The sequence below is a fragment of the Pelobates fuscus genome, chromosome 5 (assembly GCF_036172605.1).
Source record: "Pelobates fuscus isolate aPelFus1 chromosome 5, aPelFus1.pri, whole genome shotgun sequence".
Lineage (NCBI taxonomy): Eukaryota > Metazoa > Chordata > Amphibia > Anura > Pelobatidae > Pelobates > Pelobates fuscus.
The window spans coordinates 202,227,683-202,246,592 of NC_086321.1; the positions used below are offsets into that span (position 1 = coordinate 202,227,683).

The window sequence follows — 18,910 nt, forward strand, 5'->3', positions numbered from 1 at the left end:
CTCATTGCTGTTGTTATATTTTTCATCACTCCCATGTTTACATTTTGCAGTTTATAGACTCAGCTAGCAATATAACTTCTGTCTGTGATAAATAGTATAAAATTACAATGAGTGGTGTACATTCAGAAAAGGAATTCCTGCTATAAATTATTTAAATTCAAGTCAATCTCATAATTATCTTAATTTAAGAACCTAAATGGTGTCATTAAGTGCTTGTGTTAATTCATTTTCTCTCAAATTAGAAACATTAATTGGCACTGTGTTTTTAAATAGACAGAAAACTTTTCACAGCAGGCAGTGTTCTAGAAGGGTTTTGTGTTAATAAGAAAGATATAAAATGTCAGGTTACTTTTTTAACTCTGATTATAATATTTATATTTATTGTAGTGTAAATGAAACCATTCTTGCGCGCCTATAGCAAAATGTTTTTTTCTATAACAGTTTACAATCATTTTCCTCGGCTCTTAGAGGGCAAACAGTAGTTTTATAGGGGTAAATGCAAACATGCATTCAAAATAAATAGGATATTACTGCAGACACCCAGTGGAACCCAGATACGTTATCAAGCCATATTAAAGAGGTTTGATGTGTTACAGAGGGATGCCACTTGGGCACTCCTTACACCATACCTACTACAGTGGGCTATGGATGTTATGGTGCTTAATAAGAATATACACCACAGCATACTGTTTATACCAGGAAATTACTGTATTGAGTAGCTACCACTATATTGTGTAGCTATGTTTCCTAAAGTATGTTATCTCTTTTGGGAAGTCTGGTACTGCCAAGGTCGGTTAAAGGCATTTTCTCAGTGGGGTTATCAAAAGTTCTCAAGATTATAAAGATGTTAATATTTTTTTCAATGATAAGGAAGAGTCTAAAAAAAGCTCTTCCTTGACATTGGCCCATGAATTTGAAAATTGCCAAGATGCAAGGGATTAGAAGTCAGAAGTATTATGACCAGGACTTATTAAATATAAACAATGGGTTTTAAAGTCAGCTTAACGAATTAAATACAATCTAATAGCTAGACTCTTTTAGCTGTGTAAGGGTTTACTCTGCTTTCTGAACACCAATTTTTGTATAGATCAATAGGGGAATTGTTATTCAGTAAATAGAGTTAGGCAGCTAAGAGAATCCAGCCCTAAATGTTTAGGTATTAATGTGACCTTGGGAATGGAAGGGGCAGAAAAAAACCCTTAGGAGAGGTGTACTAATGAAGAGGGTAGGTCGGGGATCAACCCCAGGTGACTGTCGGCAGTGGAGTGCACAGCATACTATCCTCCCACCAGAGAAGGCAACTGCCACATCACTCTCTTGGAGCTGAATGTGGTCCTGACACCAAGGACTTGTCTATCCTATGGATGACAGCAAAGCAGCAGTAAGGCTGTGTTTTACACCATTAGTATGATGGGATGTCCTAGTAGCAGTTTGCAGGTAAGACTCCCAAATCCTACTGTATCAGTTTGGATTACCTACACTTAATGTCAGCACTAGATGTCTTGTGCTATATAAATATATTAAAATTTTATGGCAAGACAGGAGGCTTCATATTTGCTTTACTTCCTTTACTGAATCCTCCCTATAGTATAAATTGAATTTACTCACCTGGGAGCCCAGCAGCAAAGAAATAGTTAAACAATTTGAACAAAAAACAACCATTCAGAACACATCCAGTCAGTAATATATGGCTGTGAGACTCCACCCAACTCCTCTTTCATTGCTGCTTGCCTCCCAGGTGAGTCAATTCTATTTATACTAGCCTTTAACTTTAGGTTTATGTATATTTATGTTTCATTTTTCTGGTAATTTTTCCCTTAAATGATTTTTCCATAATGTTATTTCTTATTTTCTATACTCTATTTTGATATTAAATGTATCTGTTATGTTTTCCCCTCAGGGCCAACCTTAGTCGATCCACAGAGTTTTTGGCTCCCACTTTTAGAGCCTCAGATTGATTCCCTGTGCTCCCTGTATTTTTCTACGTGTCTCCACATAGATTTCGCCGACCGCGTTCTGACCGTGGTTTTATTGCTCGTTTAACATCACGCTCACCTCACGGCTTCATCTCGGTGCTTTATCTCCCTGCTTCATATTCTGTTTCCTGCACCTTTCCTGTGACACGGGCGGTCCCCGCCTTAGCATTAGTACCGGTGGCCATCTTAGTGTGGCAGTTTATCGCTCCGTCGGTTTTCTCCTAATATTGTTTCTACAAACGGCTTTAGGCTTCTGCTGTTTTTGTTAAAACCTATTAGTTCCAAGGTAAGTTTGTACCCTTATTCAATTTTATTTTTTTGCAAATATTATAAGGTGTTACCTTTTACAATTTCATAAATCAGTTTTACAAACCAGCTAATATGTCTGAACAACCAGACTTCGCTGTTTCTGCTGAGCTCAAATCTTGGCTCTTCTCAGCAACAGCAGAATCTATGCCCAAAGCTATAGCAACTTATCATGAACAAGATAACCCTGCTCCCACACCACATGTCACTCTAAATCTCTCCGATTCATAGGAGTCTCATAATGAATCTGACCATGAAGGGATCTTAACAGGCATGTCTCTGTTTTCACCTTGCTTAATAAAGCTCAGACCTCTCTCCGCAGAGTGTTTCATCCCTATCATTTTTCTGGCAGAACCGGTCACCATAGAGGCCGAGCTACCGGCAGATCTGCCTTCACAGGATACAGGCCCCGCCCATCTGAGCCTTGAAACCCAGGTCATACCAGCACAGGCAACCCTTCACCAACAGATGATCGATCAGAGGATGTGGGTCTGCTTCTCTCCGGGGTGGCACTGCTCAAGGTAATACACCTACCTTATTTTCTAGTATCTAGTGCAGGCCGCTTAACCCGTTTTTTCCCACAGTGGTCTCTTCTCCCTCAGGATCCTTGGATCCTTCAAACAGTTTCAAGTTTTCTCTTAGATTTAATTACCGACACAATACAGAAGTTTCCTCCCTACCCTCAACCAACATCCCAATCAGATGCTGCCATATTACAACTGAACTCTGCAAGCTCAGAGACAAGGGTACAGTTGAACCCTATCCCCACCCACCCAGGTTTATCAGCAACATTTTCCTGGTCCGAAAGAAATCATACGACTTTTGTCTGATCATCAACTTGAGGAGTTTGAATCAACTCATAGTGTACCGACACTTCAAAATGGAAGGCATACACATGCTTCAGAACCTCCTCTGTGAGGGAGATTGGTTCTCCCGTTTTGATTTAAAGGACGCTTACCTTACAGTGACGGTAGCGTCCCTTCCTGCAATTCCTGCGGCAACAAGATCTCTGGCAATTCACTTGCCTCCCTTTTGGTCTCTCTTCCGCCCCTTGGTGTTTCACCAAATTGATTAAACCAGTTCTGGCTCTCCTCTGGTCCCAAGATATCAAATCCATCGTCTACCTAGACGACTTCTTGCTCATGACGCAAGATACACACACTCTTCGAAAACATACAGATATGACCAAATCTCTCTTACAGAACCTCAATTTTGTAGACAATTACAACAAATCCGCACTAGTCCCATCGCAAACTGTTCTTTTCCTGGGTTTCCATATCGACTCCTTTCTGTTGATTCTTCAACTCCTGTTTTTAAACATAAAATCCATCAAGAGAAACATTCAGAGATTGTTGTCCTCTCAACATATCTCCCTTCATGATTTAGTGCGAATAATAGGACTCCTGTCAGCAGGGCAAAAAAAATTCGGCCCGGGCATTTTTTTATCACAGCGGCCCACTAAGAAGGGGGCGGGGCAGAGAGGGTGTGTTTCGTCATCACCAATGACAAAGACGCCCCCTCTCAAAGTGAGCATGTTGGTTCAATGCTCTTCCAGGGCAGACCATGCGCAGAACTCTGCTAAAGAGCTCCAGCATGAGAAAAAAAGCCCTGTATTTGTTCTGCACAGTGCAAGCAAATTTAATAACATGCTTGCACTGTGTTTCCTTGCAACTTGTCTCTGGTGTCTCTATAAATGGATACCAGGAGACAAAAGGGCCAGGAAAGAGTATTGTGCATGTGTTTGGAGCCTGCTTGTGGGATTGCGTGTGTGTGGAGTGAGCTGATTGTGGTGTGGTCTTGTGTAATAAGGTTGGTTTTAGTTGTGTTGTGTAATGCATATGTGGCTAGGGGCTGTAGAGAATGCGTGTATAGGGGATGTAGTAAGTGTGTGCATACAGGCTATAGTGTGTGTGTGTGTGTATATATAGATGTAGTGTTTGTAGGGGTTGTAGAGAGTGTGTGTTTAGGGGTGTAGTATGTGTTTGTTTACAATGAATCTAGTGTGTTTATAAGGGATCCAGAGTGTGTATTTTAGGAATGTAGTGTGTGTGTGTAGGTGGTGCAGTGTGTGTGTATACAGGAGTCTAGTGTGTGTTTGAAGGATCCAGAATGTGTAGGAGATCTAGTGAGTGTGTGTATATAAGGATTCAGAGTGTATATAGGGATCTAGTGTGTGTATATGATCCAGAGTTGGGTAAGGGATCTAGTTTGTGTCTGGAACGTAATGTGTTTAGGAGTGCAGTATGTGTGTGAGGGGTGCTGTAGTATATATATATATATATATATATATATATATATATATATATATATATATAATATAAATATGTTCGGAAGTATTGTATGTGTGTGTGTTTGGTGCAGTGTGTATGTGTGAGGGGTGCAGTGGATGTCTGTGAGGGATGTAGTGTGTATGTGAAGGCCGCAGTATGTGTGTGTGATGGATGCTGTGTTTAAGGGTGCTGTGTGTGATGTGTGGGGGCTGTGTGCGATGTGTGTGTGGGTGCTGTGTGTGAGGGTGCTGTTTATGATGTGTGTGAGAGTCCTGTGTGTAAGGGTGCTGTGTGTGATGAGTGTGAGAGTGCTGTGTGTGATGGCTGTGAGGGTGCTGTGTGTGATTGGTGTGAGAGTGTTGTGTGTGATCGTGTGAGAGTGCTATGTGTGAAAGTGCTATTTGTGAGAGTGCTGTGTGTAATGTGTGTGAGAGTGCTGTGTGTGATGGGTGTGAGAGTGCTATGTGTGAGAGTGCTGTGTGTGAGAGTGATGTGTGAGAGTGCTGTGTGTGATGTGTGTGAGAGTGCTATGTGTGAGAGTGCTGTGCATAATGGGTGTGAGAGTGCTGTGTGTAATAGGTGTGAGAGTGCTGTGTGTGATGGGTGTAATAGTGCTGTGTCTGATGGGTGTGAGAGTGCTATGTGTGAGAGTGCTGTGTGTGAGAGTGATGTGTGAGAGTGCTGTGTGTGATGGGTGTGAGAGTGCTGTGTGTGAGAGTGCTGTGTGTGATGGGTGTGAAAGTGCTATGTGTGAGAGTGCTGTGTGTGATGTGTGTGAGAGTGATGTGTGTGATGTGTGTGAGAGTGATATGTGTGAATGTTAGAAGGGATTGTGTGTTTGGGGGAGGGAGGGTAAAAAATAAAAATAGTATTTTTGATCTCCCCACCGGCCCGTCATGGAAAACAGCGGGGCTGGCACTCGGATAGTGCTGGCCCTGCATGTGACCTCCCCTGCCGGCCTGGACAATGGCCACCGCGGCCCACCGGGCATTTGCCTGTTGTGCCCGATGGCCAGTCCAGGCCTGCCTGTCAGTCTCGATTCAGGCAATCTTCCTGGGTTACCTACATTACAGGGCAATGCAACGACTCAAGAGGTGGTATCAATTTCCCTTACAGAGTTATGGCCCCTATTGAAACCTTTGCTGTTCAAGCTGTTTGTCCCCACCCACCTACACCCATATAAATATACATTTCACCTTTGTAGGTCCTCTTCTTATTACAGGCCTACTCGTACGTTGGTTTCAGCACACCTCAACCAACTTTGCATCTCCTCCTACTTTCCATAACGTATTAGAAATTCCAAGCACAAATATATATTTATATATACACACCTACCTCAAATTCTCATAAATTGTAAGCTCGCATCAATAATTGTATTAAGGTTCTTTCCTCTATGACCCAGGGAACAGGGGATAAACTTTAGGTTTTTAAATGAAAAATGTTTTGTGCTTATTTATTCTTGTACTTTAGCTTCTATCTTCCTCACCACACCCATGTAATGACTCAAAATTATGTTTGATATCAGAACTCATGCAGTTGGCCACATCAAAAATAACACAGGAGGATGCTAATGCAAGAGTATTTATGTTGTGCGCCGTTCCTGTGTTATTTTTGATGTTGCCAACTTCATGAGTTCTGATATCAAACATCATTTTGATGTATTAACACCAAAACATTAACATTTTACATTCACATTCTCTCTGTCACTATATATGTATATTTTACTTCTCTGATCTCTGGAATCCTTACCTTTGGCTTTGTTTACTTATTACACTGCTTTTCTCCAATCCTTGACCTTGGCATGTCCCAGTTTTCTGTACTTTATACTCTCATAAATTAAGCTTGGCTACTCTAAGTACCAGTAATATATGTATCTTGTAGTTTAGGATACCCTTTTCCCTCTGGTTTGAGTGTTGGACATGGATCCATGACAATAACCTGCACCTCCAGTACAGCTGCTATCCTTTCACTACAGCTTTTATTCCCTCCCTACAGCCTATATTTTCCCACTCTAGTCAATTTTCCTCCACTACAGCCAGTACCCCCTATCACAGTCTCTATTCCCCTACTACAGTACCTATCCACCCACAACAATCCCAAGACCGCATTCACTATCCAACACAAACTACAGTCCCTTTCCCCCACATTATGTCCCCTATCCTCCACATATTGCATCCCCTATTCCACCATATGCTACAGCCTGAATTGTCCCCACACTCTAAAGCCCCTATTATTCCACAAACAGCAGCCCCTGTCTCTCTATATACAGCAGCCTGTATTTCCCCCACACACTATATACCCTATCCCCACACAAATTGCAGCCCATGTTCTTCTATATACTACAGCCCTCATTGGCCCTACATCCTACAGCCCCATTACCCACACACTAGAACTCCCATCACCACACACATTAACTGCAGCACCGAACCTCTACACACATACACAACAGCCCACACAAAGAGACACACAACAAACCCCTTTCCACACACAAACTAGACCTGTAATAGGCCTTTCCACACACCACACTGTAAGCAGCACCATTTACAGACACACAGTCACACAAGCAACATCCCCACACTCTACTCCTCATGTAGCTACCCCCACACACACAAAACCATAAGTATCCAGGCCACAAACAGGCATACACAACATCAGTCGCATTATGACCTACACACAATAATGCAAGCATCTTCCCTCCAAACATGCAACCTCACAAGCAGCCTCCAAAATCATACAAAATCACACACATACAACATCTCATCTCTCATAATCCTCTCGTACTTTTGTACACTGGCTTTCCACTTATTTTGACACAATAGAAAAGTCCCCAGCAAACATAGAACAAACATGGTGTTACATTTTCTTGCACGTTGTTAAACAAACACAGGGAATATTTTTCATATATCTGAGCTTTTCAGCAGAGCTCTGTGCATGAGCTTCCCATGAGGGGCATCACACTGACATGCACACTTTGAAACACCCCCTTCCTCTCTAGCTCCACCCCTAACCACCACATTCCATATTGGGCTGCTCTGCCTGTAAGCATCCAAGATTAATATTTGTCCCAGTATTGAGGATATAGCATGCTGTCCTAATGTGTGACCTTTGTTCTACAGTCCATAGTAATTTCTCTGTTGCTGTTTTCTGGGACACAGGAGAAAATGAATCAAATACCAATATATAGTATTGGTTGAAAGGATTAGCCCAGGCATGTTAGAGATAGCAAGCTATAATTGGGTGCTAATGTTTTCTACTCTGTTATTTTGGTATAAAATTTGGTTGGTTTTCACAAGAACTGTGTTTGGTTGATAAATTCCAAAGGGGATCATGCTGTGTTTGAAATAGCATCTTTATTTATGCATGGTATAACTTGTAGAAATTGAGAAAACCCCATGCTGTTGAAGTCACAAAGACTCATAACAAATTAAATAGAAAGAATCAGTGCACAACTATACCTAGAGTCAAAAGTCAATTTATTTCTATTTTATAGTCGCTTGCTCTACAAATATTTTACAAATTCAAATAAAGTGCTGCTGCCATTTGGAAAATCTTGTATTCTTAGTCTTTAAAACTAAACACAATGCAGTGAGGAACAAAATCGAAATTTTAGGTTTTCCTTTTATTCTGTTTTGAAGTGGTCATTGCTCTTCTAACCATCTTGACAATGAAACAAGGTCACAAAGATGTTTTAGTAAAGCTTATTTCTTTCATATGTACAAATGTATTCCTTCACGTGCCAGGCATGCTATATGAGTAGAGGGTGTTTTTAAATATAAAATTGAATTCATTTCCCGCTTGGAAGATTAACTGCTTAAAAAGATGGTTAGGAACTAAATGTGTGATTTGTCAATGCAGCTATCAAATTTGGTTGTGTTCCTTAACCCCTTAAGGACCAAACTTCTGGAATAAAAGGGAATCATGACATGTCACACATGTCATGTGTCCTTAAGGGGTTAAACAGACACGGCACTGTAGGCACTGTAACTGCTTCAACTCATTGAAGTGGCTATAGTGATCAGAGTCGCCTGGTGCAATGCTTCCATTCAGCGTGAAAACATTTTTATTGTTTTAATGCTAAACAAAGGTCCATTAAGGCAATTGTTTTGTGTAACAGTACTGGTAGGAAAGCAAAGAGTAAACTGGTCTCTCTCAGAGAATTTTGCCATGAACTTCCAAAACATAATGATAGCATTTCTATGATGATATAATACTAGTTATGTATTACTTATGAAAAAACATGTTTTTGTAGATAAAATTACATGACCCATGTAGTAAGCCAATTTTGTTTCTAGAAATAGAAGCTTAGTCTTGATCTGTTTCCTGCTCAGGGCAGAAGTTATGTCCTTCTGAAAATTGAATTCTACCACTGCATGAGTTTCTACCATCTAAGTTGTAAGGCTCTTTTTTTAAATTAAAAAGGACATCTTTTATATTAAATACAAATATAAATAAATAATAATTTTCCCAGCAAATGTACCTCCAACTACCGGTTACATCCTGGTTTAATCCTCTTTCTACAGAGAATGTTTTGCTAAATCCCTTGAGATATTTGTAAATGTAATACATTAAAAAGAACATCAGTAAAACGTTTTCTTTTTTAAAATTACAAATATTCAACACAGACATACTTGAAAAAGTCATTAAATATTTACATTTCAAATACATTTTCACTTTGCATTTACATTTATAAGAACTTTCCAAATATACATAGCAGGAAATAAATCAAAAGGAAATCCTTTAATCACCCACAAAATGAAAAATACTGCTCCATCATGGTATAATATTATTATTATTATTATTATTACTACCATTTATATAGCGCCAACAGATTCTGTAGCGCTTTACAATAATATGAGAGGGGGGGATTTAATTATAAATAGGACAATTACAATAAAACTTACAGGAACAATAGGTTAAAGAGGACCCTGCTCAAATGAGTTTACAGTCTATAGGAGGTGGGGTGTAAAACATATTAGGACAGGAAATATCAAGCAAATAGGTGGGAGTGAAGCAGAGCTGGAGAAGAGAGTAAAGTACTGCCCTATAGGAGAGAGCAAGAGACAGGTATGTAAGGTAGATAGTTACTCTGGGAGGCCATAAGCTTTCCTAAAGAGATGGGTTTTAAGACACTTCTTAATCGATTGAAGACTAGGGGAGAGTCTGATGGTGGTAGGCAGGCTATTCCATAGGAAGGGAGCCGCCCTCGAGAAGTCCTGCAAGCGTGAGTTGGCCGTACGGGTGTGAGCAGAGGACAGGAGAAGGCCACAGGCAGAGTGGAGAGACCGAGAAGGGGCATACCTATGGATCTGTGAAGAGATATAAGAGGGGATAGAACTGTTCAATGCTTTATAGGTATGGGTTAGCACTTTGAATTGACTTCTATAGGATACAGGAAGCCAATGTGAGGACTGACAGAGGGGTAAGGTGTGAGAGGACAGACTAGAGAGGAAAATCAGTCTGGCAGCAGCGTTCATTACAGATTGTAGTGGGGCAATACGGCTTTTGGGAAGACCAATTAGAAGAGGGTTACAACAATAATCCTTGCGGGAAATTACGAGAGCATGGACAAGCTCCTTGGTAGCATCTTGAGTAAGAAAGGGGCGGATGTGGGCTATGTTTTTAACCCCTTAAGGACACATGACATGTGTGACATGTCATGATTCCCTTTTATTCCAGAAGCTTGGTCCTTAAGGGGTTAAGATGGAATCTACAGGATTTGGCAACATACTGAATGTGAGGCTCAAAGGTGAGGCCAGAATCAAGTAATATAAAAATCAAGTAATAAAAAACATAAATGTTGCAAGAAATGTTGATACTTCATTAACAGTAGCAATAACACAATGTTTGCATAAGTATAGCTCTCCTCTTGCTTTTCTCCGGCACATTAAAATATGTCAAGAAATGCCTTTAATTTTATTTGCAGAATATCTTGCTGCTTTTGAAAAATCAAACCACATAAATAATAACATATGTTAAAATAAAAATTAAAAAAAGTATGAAAACAATAATAAAAAATAAAACAAAAATTGTAAAACAATAATTAAAAAAAATTAGAATATAATCACAATAATTTTAAAAAAAATTATACCAATAAAGCAAAATACACAGTTGTAAATGTATAAATGTCTCAAAATGTCTCAATGTCTCAAAATGTAACTTAATTGTAGCTATAATTTTCTTACAGTAAATAGTGAGTTGTGAGCACCTTGCTGGAACTGGAAACATTTAATGTGTTTACTTAGTTTATGTTGCTGTGAAGCCCTGTGTGGCCTGCTCCACCCTTTCTTAACTACACATTGGGAGGAGCATGGAGTGAAGAAACCAAACTACCAATTAATCCAATTTAACAGTCAGTAACCATGTACAACATGCACTTAAAGCTGTATCCTGCTTAACAAGCAATGGAGGATCTGAAAAGAAACTTCTAATTACCATCTAGACTTCCCAATCCTTTCATTGTGATGCCTTATATAAGCATGGATTAATCTCTCAAACTGGATTTCCACAGAGATAACTTCATCTTCAGTGAGTAATATTTGATCACAGGCCAGCAGCTGTTGGACAGAAGGGATTTCACATTACCATTTGGTAACCAGGAAAATGTTCTGGAGAAGCCATGTGAGGTAAGAATGTACTGTACATTTTCTTGACATTAGGGTAAAGCAAAATAATATTTTGAGGCAAAATACATTTAGATAGGGAATGGATATACAGGACCAGTTTAGCCTGACCAATCTTATTTTATCTTTCATCATATGTTTATTGTGTATTTTACGTTTATTCTCTTAAGTCTAATAAAATATTTATTCTTTCCTTAATTAAATAAACGGCTGATCTATATGTATATCTGTATGTAGATAGATAGATAGATAGATAGACAGAGAGACAGGATGTTATTTTATATTATGTAATGTTATATTTTAATTTCATGACTCACATTGGCCTATCTGTTTTGCCTAGATCTAAAACATAAGCTTTATTGCTAACAAAGCATTGTGTTAAGGTTTTCTTGTATAAATGTGCTTTATTTGTCACCGCCTCTTCTGTTAGCAGGCTATTCTATGCATCCACAACTCTTTAACTCTTCAAGTATGTTGTGGAGAGTATATACAAATGCATTGCTATGCCAATGATATGAGACATGTATAGTGTGGCAGTACAGATTCTATACATGTAATCAGTAATCATCTGCGTTTTGATTTGAAGATAGATGGCTGGATTCTTAGGCCTGGTGGCAGTTTGTATTTAAAGCTTTTAGCTTGTATGATATTCAGTGCAGTTCATGGTACGGCATCACTTCATAATTTAGAGTATGAGACAATATAACATTTGGCGTTGTTCATAAATGTTTTTTTAACACTCTGGGAATCGACAGATTTGGATGTCAATTTCTCCATTCAAAATGTCAATTTCCAATTAGGAGAACTCTCAATGTGGAAAACAGATAGAGCTCCGAATGATGCAGAGAAAATGCGAAGAGAGAAACAGGGAGTGATTGGTATTGATGTTTGTTGAGACAGAATTACTCTGTTAAGCGGGTGGATAAAAACAATTAACTTTTCTGCCAAATCAACTGTGTTGTGCTCTCATGCTAATACTAATTGTTCCCAAGTTTTTTTTTAGAACACTGTATGCAGAGCTGGGTTGATGATGGAGTTTTGCAATGACCTGTAAATATAGCCTTGGGCTTTTAAGATTTTCATTTTCACACATGAATGCACCAGTAAGAAACTGCTGCAAGTCTTTGGTTACTTTTCATTACATATCTCCTAGTTCAGGTGTTTTTGCGTTTGTTCATTGCATTCATCCAAAACCATCATTTTAAAGATTGCTTTTCGTATTTTTTATTTTTTATTTTTTTTTAATACTGATTAAATGTTAAATTACAAACACTCTATTAGTTTATCATTACAGACAGGTTCTGGCATTTGTGATAGCTAATAATTGATGATCCTTGTAACACTGCAGTATCCGCTCTGTTCCTTATTGATGTTTAATCCCCCGGGCAAAATGTATTTGCAATATATGGTGTTTCACAGATCTTACATGATTAAAATCTTGTATGGCTAACAATAAATGCATGAACGGTATTACGCGTATGATGTGTGATTTCATACATTTTATAATTTTAAGAAAATCAACGTAGGAGTATGCATTTTTTATTCGGAAGGGATGGCTTGGCTTTTATTGTATTTTTTGTTTACATGTCCATATAAAATGCATAAAATTTTTTATTATAACGGTTGTTTATTCCACTGGGTTATTTGCAAGTGAATTACAAACCAAAATTGATAAAGTTAGACCATTATTCTTTTCACAGCACACTGTGTGTACTTTTACAACTACAATTCAATTCTCCCTTTAAATTGACCCACACTAACATCACAATTTATAATTAACTGGGTATCTGTGAAATGCTTAGGATGCCATTAACAGTCCATTTCCATCTTAGCAGTTGAACAACGGGAGTTTATATTTTCTTGACTTATCAAGAATGCTTGTAAATAATGGCAGCAAAGATTCCATATCATTAGTGGGTATGCTTGAAATTCAACAAGGTTTTTCCCAGTAACAAGGTCACAAAGGCTTTCCTGATACTAAAAAAGATTACAAGTGTGTTATCATAATGAATCATGGCACTGGTGACAAAGATACTAAAGAAAGTGTTTGTTTTTTTTTCTTTTTCTCCTAGGCTGACTGGAATTACTTTGACTTTGCTAATATTTCCTTTAATAAAAGGTAATAGCATTTTTGTTTTATATAATAGACTCTATTTTCTGTTAACGCATTTTAGAAGCTTACTTGTTTTTCATTTACAGGAAGTATAAAAGAGAATATTGACGCTTTTCAAAGCAGGAGGTTAAATTCGACTACAGAATATCCACCTATAAACAACAGCATGGGAATTGAGGCCTTTCTTAATTTAAGCAAAGGTACTGGGGGCAGAAAGCCACAGAATGGAAGACCAATCATCCCTTTCACTGGACTTACAGACAGTAAGTATTAGCCTTCTAACTATTTCATGAGAAAATGTAATGCTTAAGACTTAACGCAAAGTGTTCAGTTAAAATAGCACTCTGGGGTATTTACAGTCACCATGGAAACCAGTGGAGCCAGCACACAGATTATATTGCTGACTGGTACCCTTTTACAATTTTTCATAACTTATAAAATAATAATTTGATTCCAGGAGGAATATTGATTAATGTAATGTAATAACAGTGGCAGCTCTAACAAATACACTATTACCATACCTCTCAACTCCAGCTTCCAGAGAAGCAGGATGCTGGTGATAAGGTGGTTATGGAGGTAAGCCGGCAATCTACCCCAAAGTGGCACCCAAATGGAAAGGTCCACCTAAATTACTGTCAGGTCACCCTGGTGTGAATGCATGCCAGGCTACCTGCCTATCATCTAAGGTCATTCCACTGACTATTCCAGTGTTATTAGCACAATACTAGTGCCCCAACCATAGCGCAGGCATGTCATATGATGAGTTTGCACTATGCTTATTGGGCTCAGTTCGTTGAGAAAATCGTAACTGCCCTTCCAAAATTGGGATAGTTTGGAGTCCTAAATAAGCTTATTTAAAATAAAACTGCCACATTTCTGTTGGTGTCAATTCTTCTGAAGAAAAAAAAAAGGAAACAATTGGCGGAAAAAAAAACATTATTTTTTTTCTGTTTTTTTCCAAAGCCATTTTTAGATGGATTTTTTTTTATTTATTTTTTTTAAACATACATCATATATGCTATTTTACAATGATAACAAATATGTGTATGACATGGTATTTATATATTTTAAACGTCCAATATTTCTAAAAACTATATAACATGAACTTTATGTTAAGTCTCAAATCATTTCAGTTCTGTACCCTGAAGAACAAATTCTGGAAAATAATGCAGGTATTAAAAAAAATACTGTGAAGGAAAATATGCATCTATGTCTCTAGGGGACCAGCAGGAAAAGGGTTTTAAGTTTATTTTTGCCTGTGAGCTCCATCTTGTTGGTGTATGGATAGTTGATTGATTTGCTTCTCTCTCACAGTTTGGCTTACTAGGAAGGTACGAGTTTAAATTCATATGAATTCTGAAAATTAAATCATATTATATCTGCATTAGTTTATCTTCATAACCTTTATCTAAATGATGAGTTGCTTCTTACGAATGTTTGCTGCAAACCCTCCCCCATCACAGCATGCAAGGTTCTTTACTAAAATGAATTTCAAATTTTGTTGTTATTTTTCCCCTCCTTTAATTAAAATGGTGAGACCATCATTCAGCATTTGGAAACATTTTTACAGCGCAATTTCTTCTGAAAAATAATAAATACAATTTGCAAATACAGTCCAAAGAAATGTTTTTCCAAATACTACTAGGATGACAAGATACATGCTTGTATGCCAGAGGCGACCTAAAGACATTAAACTTAATGGAAGTAAATGAGAATAAATTAATCAGATTCATCATATATGGAAGCATTATCCAATACTTCCCTTTGGGAAAACTCACTACAAAATAACTATAGTTCTGTCATACTGAGAGAGGAAGCACTCCTTACTGTCATCTTGCCAGCCAGGGGGGCCATCCTGTTTTATTAAAGTTTCTGCTCATGAAATAGTTTTATGCCTAAAGACGACCTCCTAAAGACCTCTAAAGTCTTTCAGCAAGCAAGTGTTTTAGGGGTCTGGAGTGTACAAAATTGTATTCTTAACACTATAGTGTATCTCTTCTCCCCCCAATTGACCCCCCTCCCGCCGCACTCAGCAAATAAAGGGTTAAAACACTTTTTTAAGTTTAACTGATTTCAGGGCACAAATTAGGCCTTCCCATAGGAAAGCATTGAATCAACAATTTCCTGTGAGGACTTAAAAGTTACAATGCAAAGCGTGAGGACATCCAGCGCTATTTCACAGAGTTAAACTCAGTGAAAAGATAAGAAGTGCCTCTAGTGGCTGTCTGTAGACAACTAATAGAGGCATACTTAACCCTGCAATGTAAAAATTGCAATTTCTCTGAAACTTCAATGTTTGCAGTTGCTGTGCCAAAATGATAGGGACGCTTCACCCTGACCACTTCAATTAGATGAAATGGTCTGGGTGCTTATATTGTCCCTTTAATGGAAATGAGTGATTTCTCTTTGTTTGGTACTATGAATTAGTAGGTGGTTTAGAGAAGACAATTTTTTATGTTGATGGTTTCATTTTTTTTATTGTTTATTTTTTTAGAACGGGGGTGATACCTTTTCATATGTACAGGCAAAAGAAGTTCCTAATAATTCATGTTTACTTATCATATCTGTCTATACCCTGTAGCTCCCTATGTAACAAAAATGTTTTTAAAAAGCAAATGTCATTTATCATTTAGTGAATAAGCGGTACGTTTATGTTAAGCTTAATTTTATACACACTGCATGTTCCCAATGGAACAAGACAGCTTTCAACTCATTTTAAAAAGAAAACAAAAGCAATCAGAAAATGTAAAGTTTTGTCCAAAAAAAAAAAAACGAAAAAAAAAAAAAACACTTTTTTTCCATGGCTTCAAAATTTCAGGAAATGTTACATCTCCAGGGGCGAGCTGTGCAGAGCATGTAATAAAAACACATTTGTCTCCACTACATTTCCAGACATTCAGAGCTGCCATTTTTTATGTGCACTGGGATTCAATAGGAGTAATAATATCTGTTGATTTGATGTACGTTTAAAGAAATTAGGATTTATTAATAGCATTGCTAATCCTAATACTTATATTTGCATTTTCCCTGAAATTTACTCTCAAATATAGGCATATATAATTTCCCTCTGTTTCGAAGTGTTAAAACTATTATATACTTCTGCATTAATAAATGACTAAATTAATACAATTTTATAGTTATATATTTTACCAGGACATAAATACTAAAAATTTCATTTTGCTTTTTTTAAGTATGTAAATGCTAATTTAAATCCATGTAGGTTCCCTGCAGGCACACTGGGTTGTTTTGTTTAGCTTTTCTTTCCTGCATTGCATCACTTTATTACTTTGCTTTCCGCCAAAGCCTTTTGGACAGCATCAGTGATTTAATGATAAAACGTCTCCATGAATGGAGGCTTCCTCACACTGCCGATCAATAAACTTGTAACAGTGTATATGTCATTAGTAAATTAGCCCAGGTTCATGTTCTGCTCCCAGAAAGAATTCAAGAATTCTGGAGTCGCCATCCTGGAAGTTGCTGATGGCTAGTAGTTTTCCTTTAATCCTTATATAAACACTGTTTTAACTGAACAAACACCTCTAACAGCCAGATAATTTTATTGCTCTACAAAACCATAAATGGGAAGCTTTAATGATCTTTTGGTGGCAAAAGTGAAAAGATGAATTTTCTGTTGTTTGAGATAAGTGTGTCTGGCTAACACTGTATTTGTTCTTTTTTTAAAGGTAGTAAACTCAACAGAAATTGCTGTAATAATGGAGGAACTTGCGTACTGGGAAGCTTTTGTGCATGTCCAAAGCATTTTTCTGGACGTTTTTGCGAATATGATGAAAGAAACAAGTAAGTCTACTATAAAGGAATGTATCATTTATTTTTTCATTCAGATAATGTGTCTCAGGATTTTTCTTTAGCAAAAGCTTTTAACTGACGTGTAATTGGAAGAAAGAAAATGAAAAAAATCCTATATGTGCAAGGGACAATTTATACATTAAGTCACGTATACTCCATCTTCTATATGCATTTCTAAAGTGTTCCAGATCTTTTGATATCTTCGAGCACAATAATGTAAAAATACACCGGCAAATGTAGGCAAATAATATCGCCAAAATAATTTCATTTGTGAGTTTTAAGTCATCTTGTAGTAAAATAGATTTGCAAATAATGGAAATATAGCTAACTATACTGATAGCTTATTAAACTTGTTTTTTTTTCACATTAGGAATTGCGTTGGTAAAATCAAACATGGAGACTGGATTCTGAAAGGTTGTCAGTTGTGCAGATGCATGTATGGGTCTTTTCGCTGCTTAACACAAACTGGTTGTGGTAAGTACATTTTTACTATATGAATGGAAAATATAACTATACTATGTCCACCCGGTACTCTTTCTCTCTTGTTTAATTATAACTGTGTCATTTCTGTTTTTCTAGCTGTGGTATCTCTGTGATATTTACTTTAGATTATGTCAAAATGCACTACTAAGAGATAAGTCTTATCAGTTGGCACTCATTCTGTCATGGCAGACACATTCAGTGTGGTAGTTGTGTACATAACCTTTTGTAGTCAACTTACTGATTTTTTTCCCTAAAGCCCTGCAAATATTTTTTTGCAAATACATGATTAACCCCTTCAATAGCAAGCCCCTTTTTTGTTTTTGTTTTTGCATAAACATTTATTACAATAATTAGATGCATAGTTTTCACACACACACACACACACACACACACACACACACACACACACACACACACATATATATATAAAAAATAAGAAGTGTAATGGCACTCACCCTTGCTGGTAATACAATATAAAATGTTATGCCCTGGTGCACTTCCACGCTGGTTATATACAAGGTAAATACAAAAAAGGTTGCACTCGTGGGTCTTTCAAATAGTAAACGAATGTGTCGAAACGTCGGTCATCCTATTGTATACCCTTTGATGGATTAAACACTTTGTTTACTATTTGAAAGACCCACGAGTGCAACCTTTTTTGTATTTACCTTATATATATATATATATATATATATATATATATATAGAGAGAGAGAGAGAGAGAGAGAGATAGTTAGTACAATGTTAAACAAAAATCTGCACACCAGTCAAGTCATAAGACTTGCTTTTCCCACAGAAATCACAAATCTGCAGTGATGTTACTACCGCAAAGGATTCTGGGTGGGAATATGCAAATTTGTTTAATAAAGAATCAACTTTTTGCCTCATTCCATTTTAAACATGGATTCCTTGGAGTCTGTATTTGCTGTATACAACAGCTTTCAAACACAACTTAGGAAAAGATGCAACGCCAGTGAGTGGTTAAAAATAGAAATGCTTATATGCATGTGTACAGACTCTGATAATACTACTAGTTTACTTAAAATTACAACTGAATATCATAAGAATACATGCATTTGAGCATATTACCCACATGCTGTACGTACAGGCACAGTTAAAATTACCAAGTTGTTTAAGAAGTGTTTTAGTGCATCAATCCCTGTAACCTCTGTATAGGGACATTATAGGCACCCAGATCACTTTATCTCATTGAAGTGGTGTGGGTGCAGTGTCCCTGTTCCCAAAACCCTACAATGTAACATTAAAGGGTTAAAGCGGCACTCCTCCCATTGGTTTGAACCGGCCGAATGAAATATAGATGCTGTTTTCCTGAAT

The 18,910-nt window shown here is 37.5% G+C and overlaps 1 protein-coding gene across 1 annotated transcript; it reads left to right on the forward strand.

Annotated features, from left to right (window-relative positions):
* Positions 1 to 10,917: 10,917 nt before the first annotated feature.
* Positions 10,918 to 17,688, forward strand: CRIPTO (cripto, EGF-CFC family member). The gene is made up of 6 exons (XM_063456527.1): positions 10,918 to 11,175; positions 13,245 to 13,291; positions 13,372 to 13,548; positions 16,969 to 17,083; positions 17,463 to 17,566; positions 17,672 to 17,688. Exons 1-6 carry the CDS (start codon positions 11,153 to 11,155, stop codon positions 17,686 to 17,688), a joined length of 483 nt encoding a protein of 160 aa, XP_063312597.1. The 5' UTR covers positions 10,918 to 11,152.
* Positions 17,689 to 18,910: the final 1,222 nt, after the last annotated feature.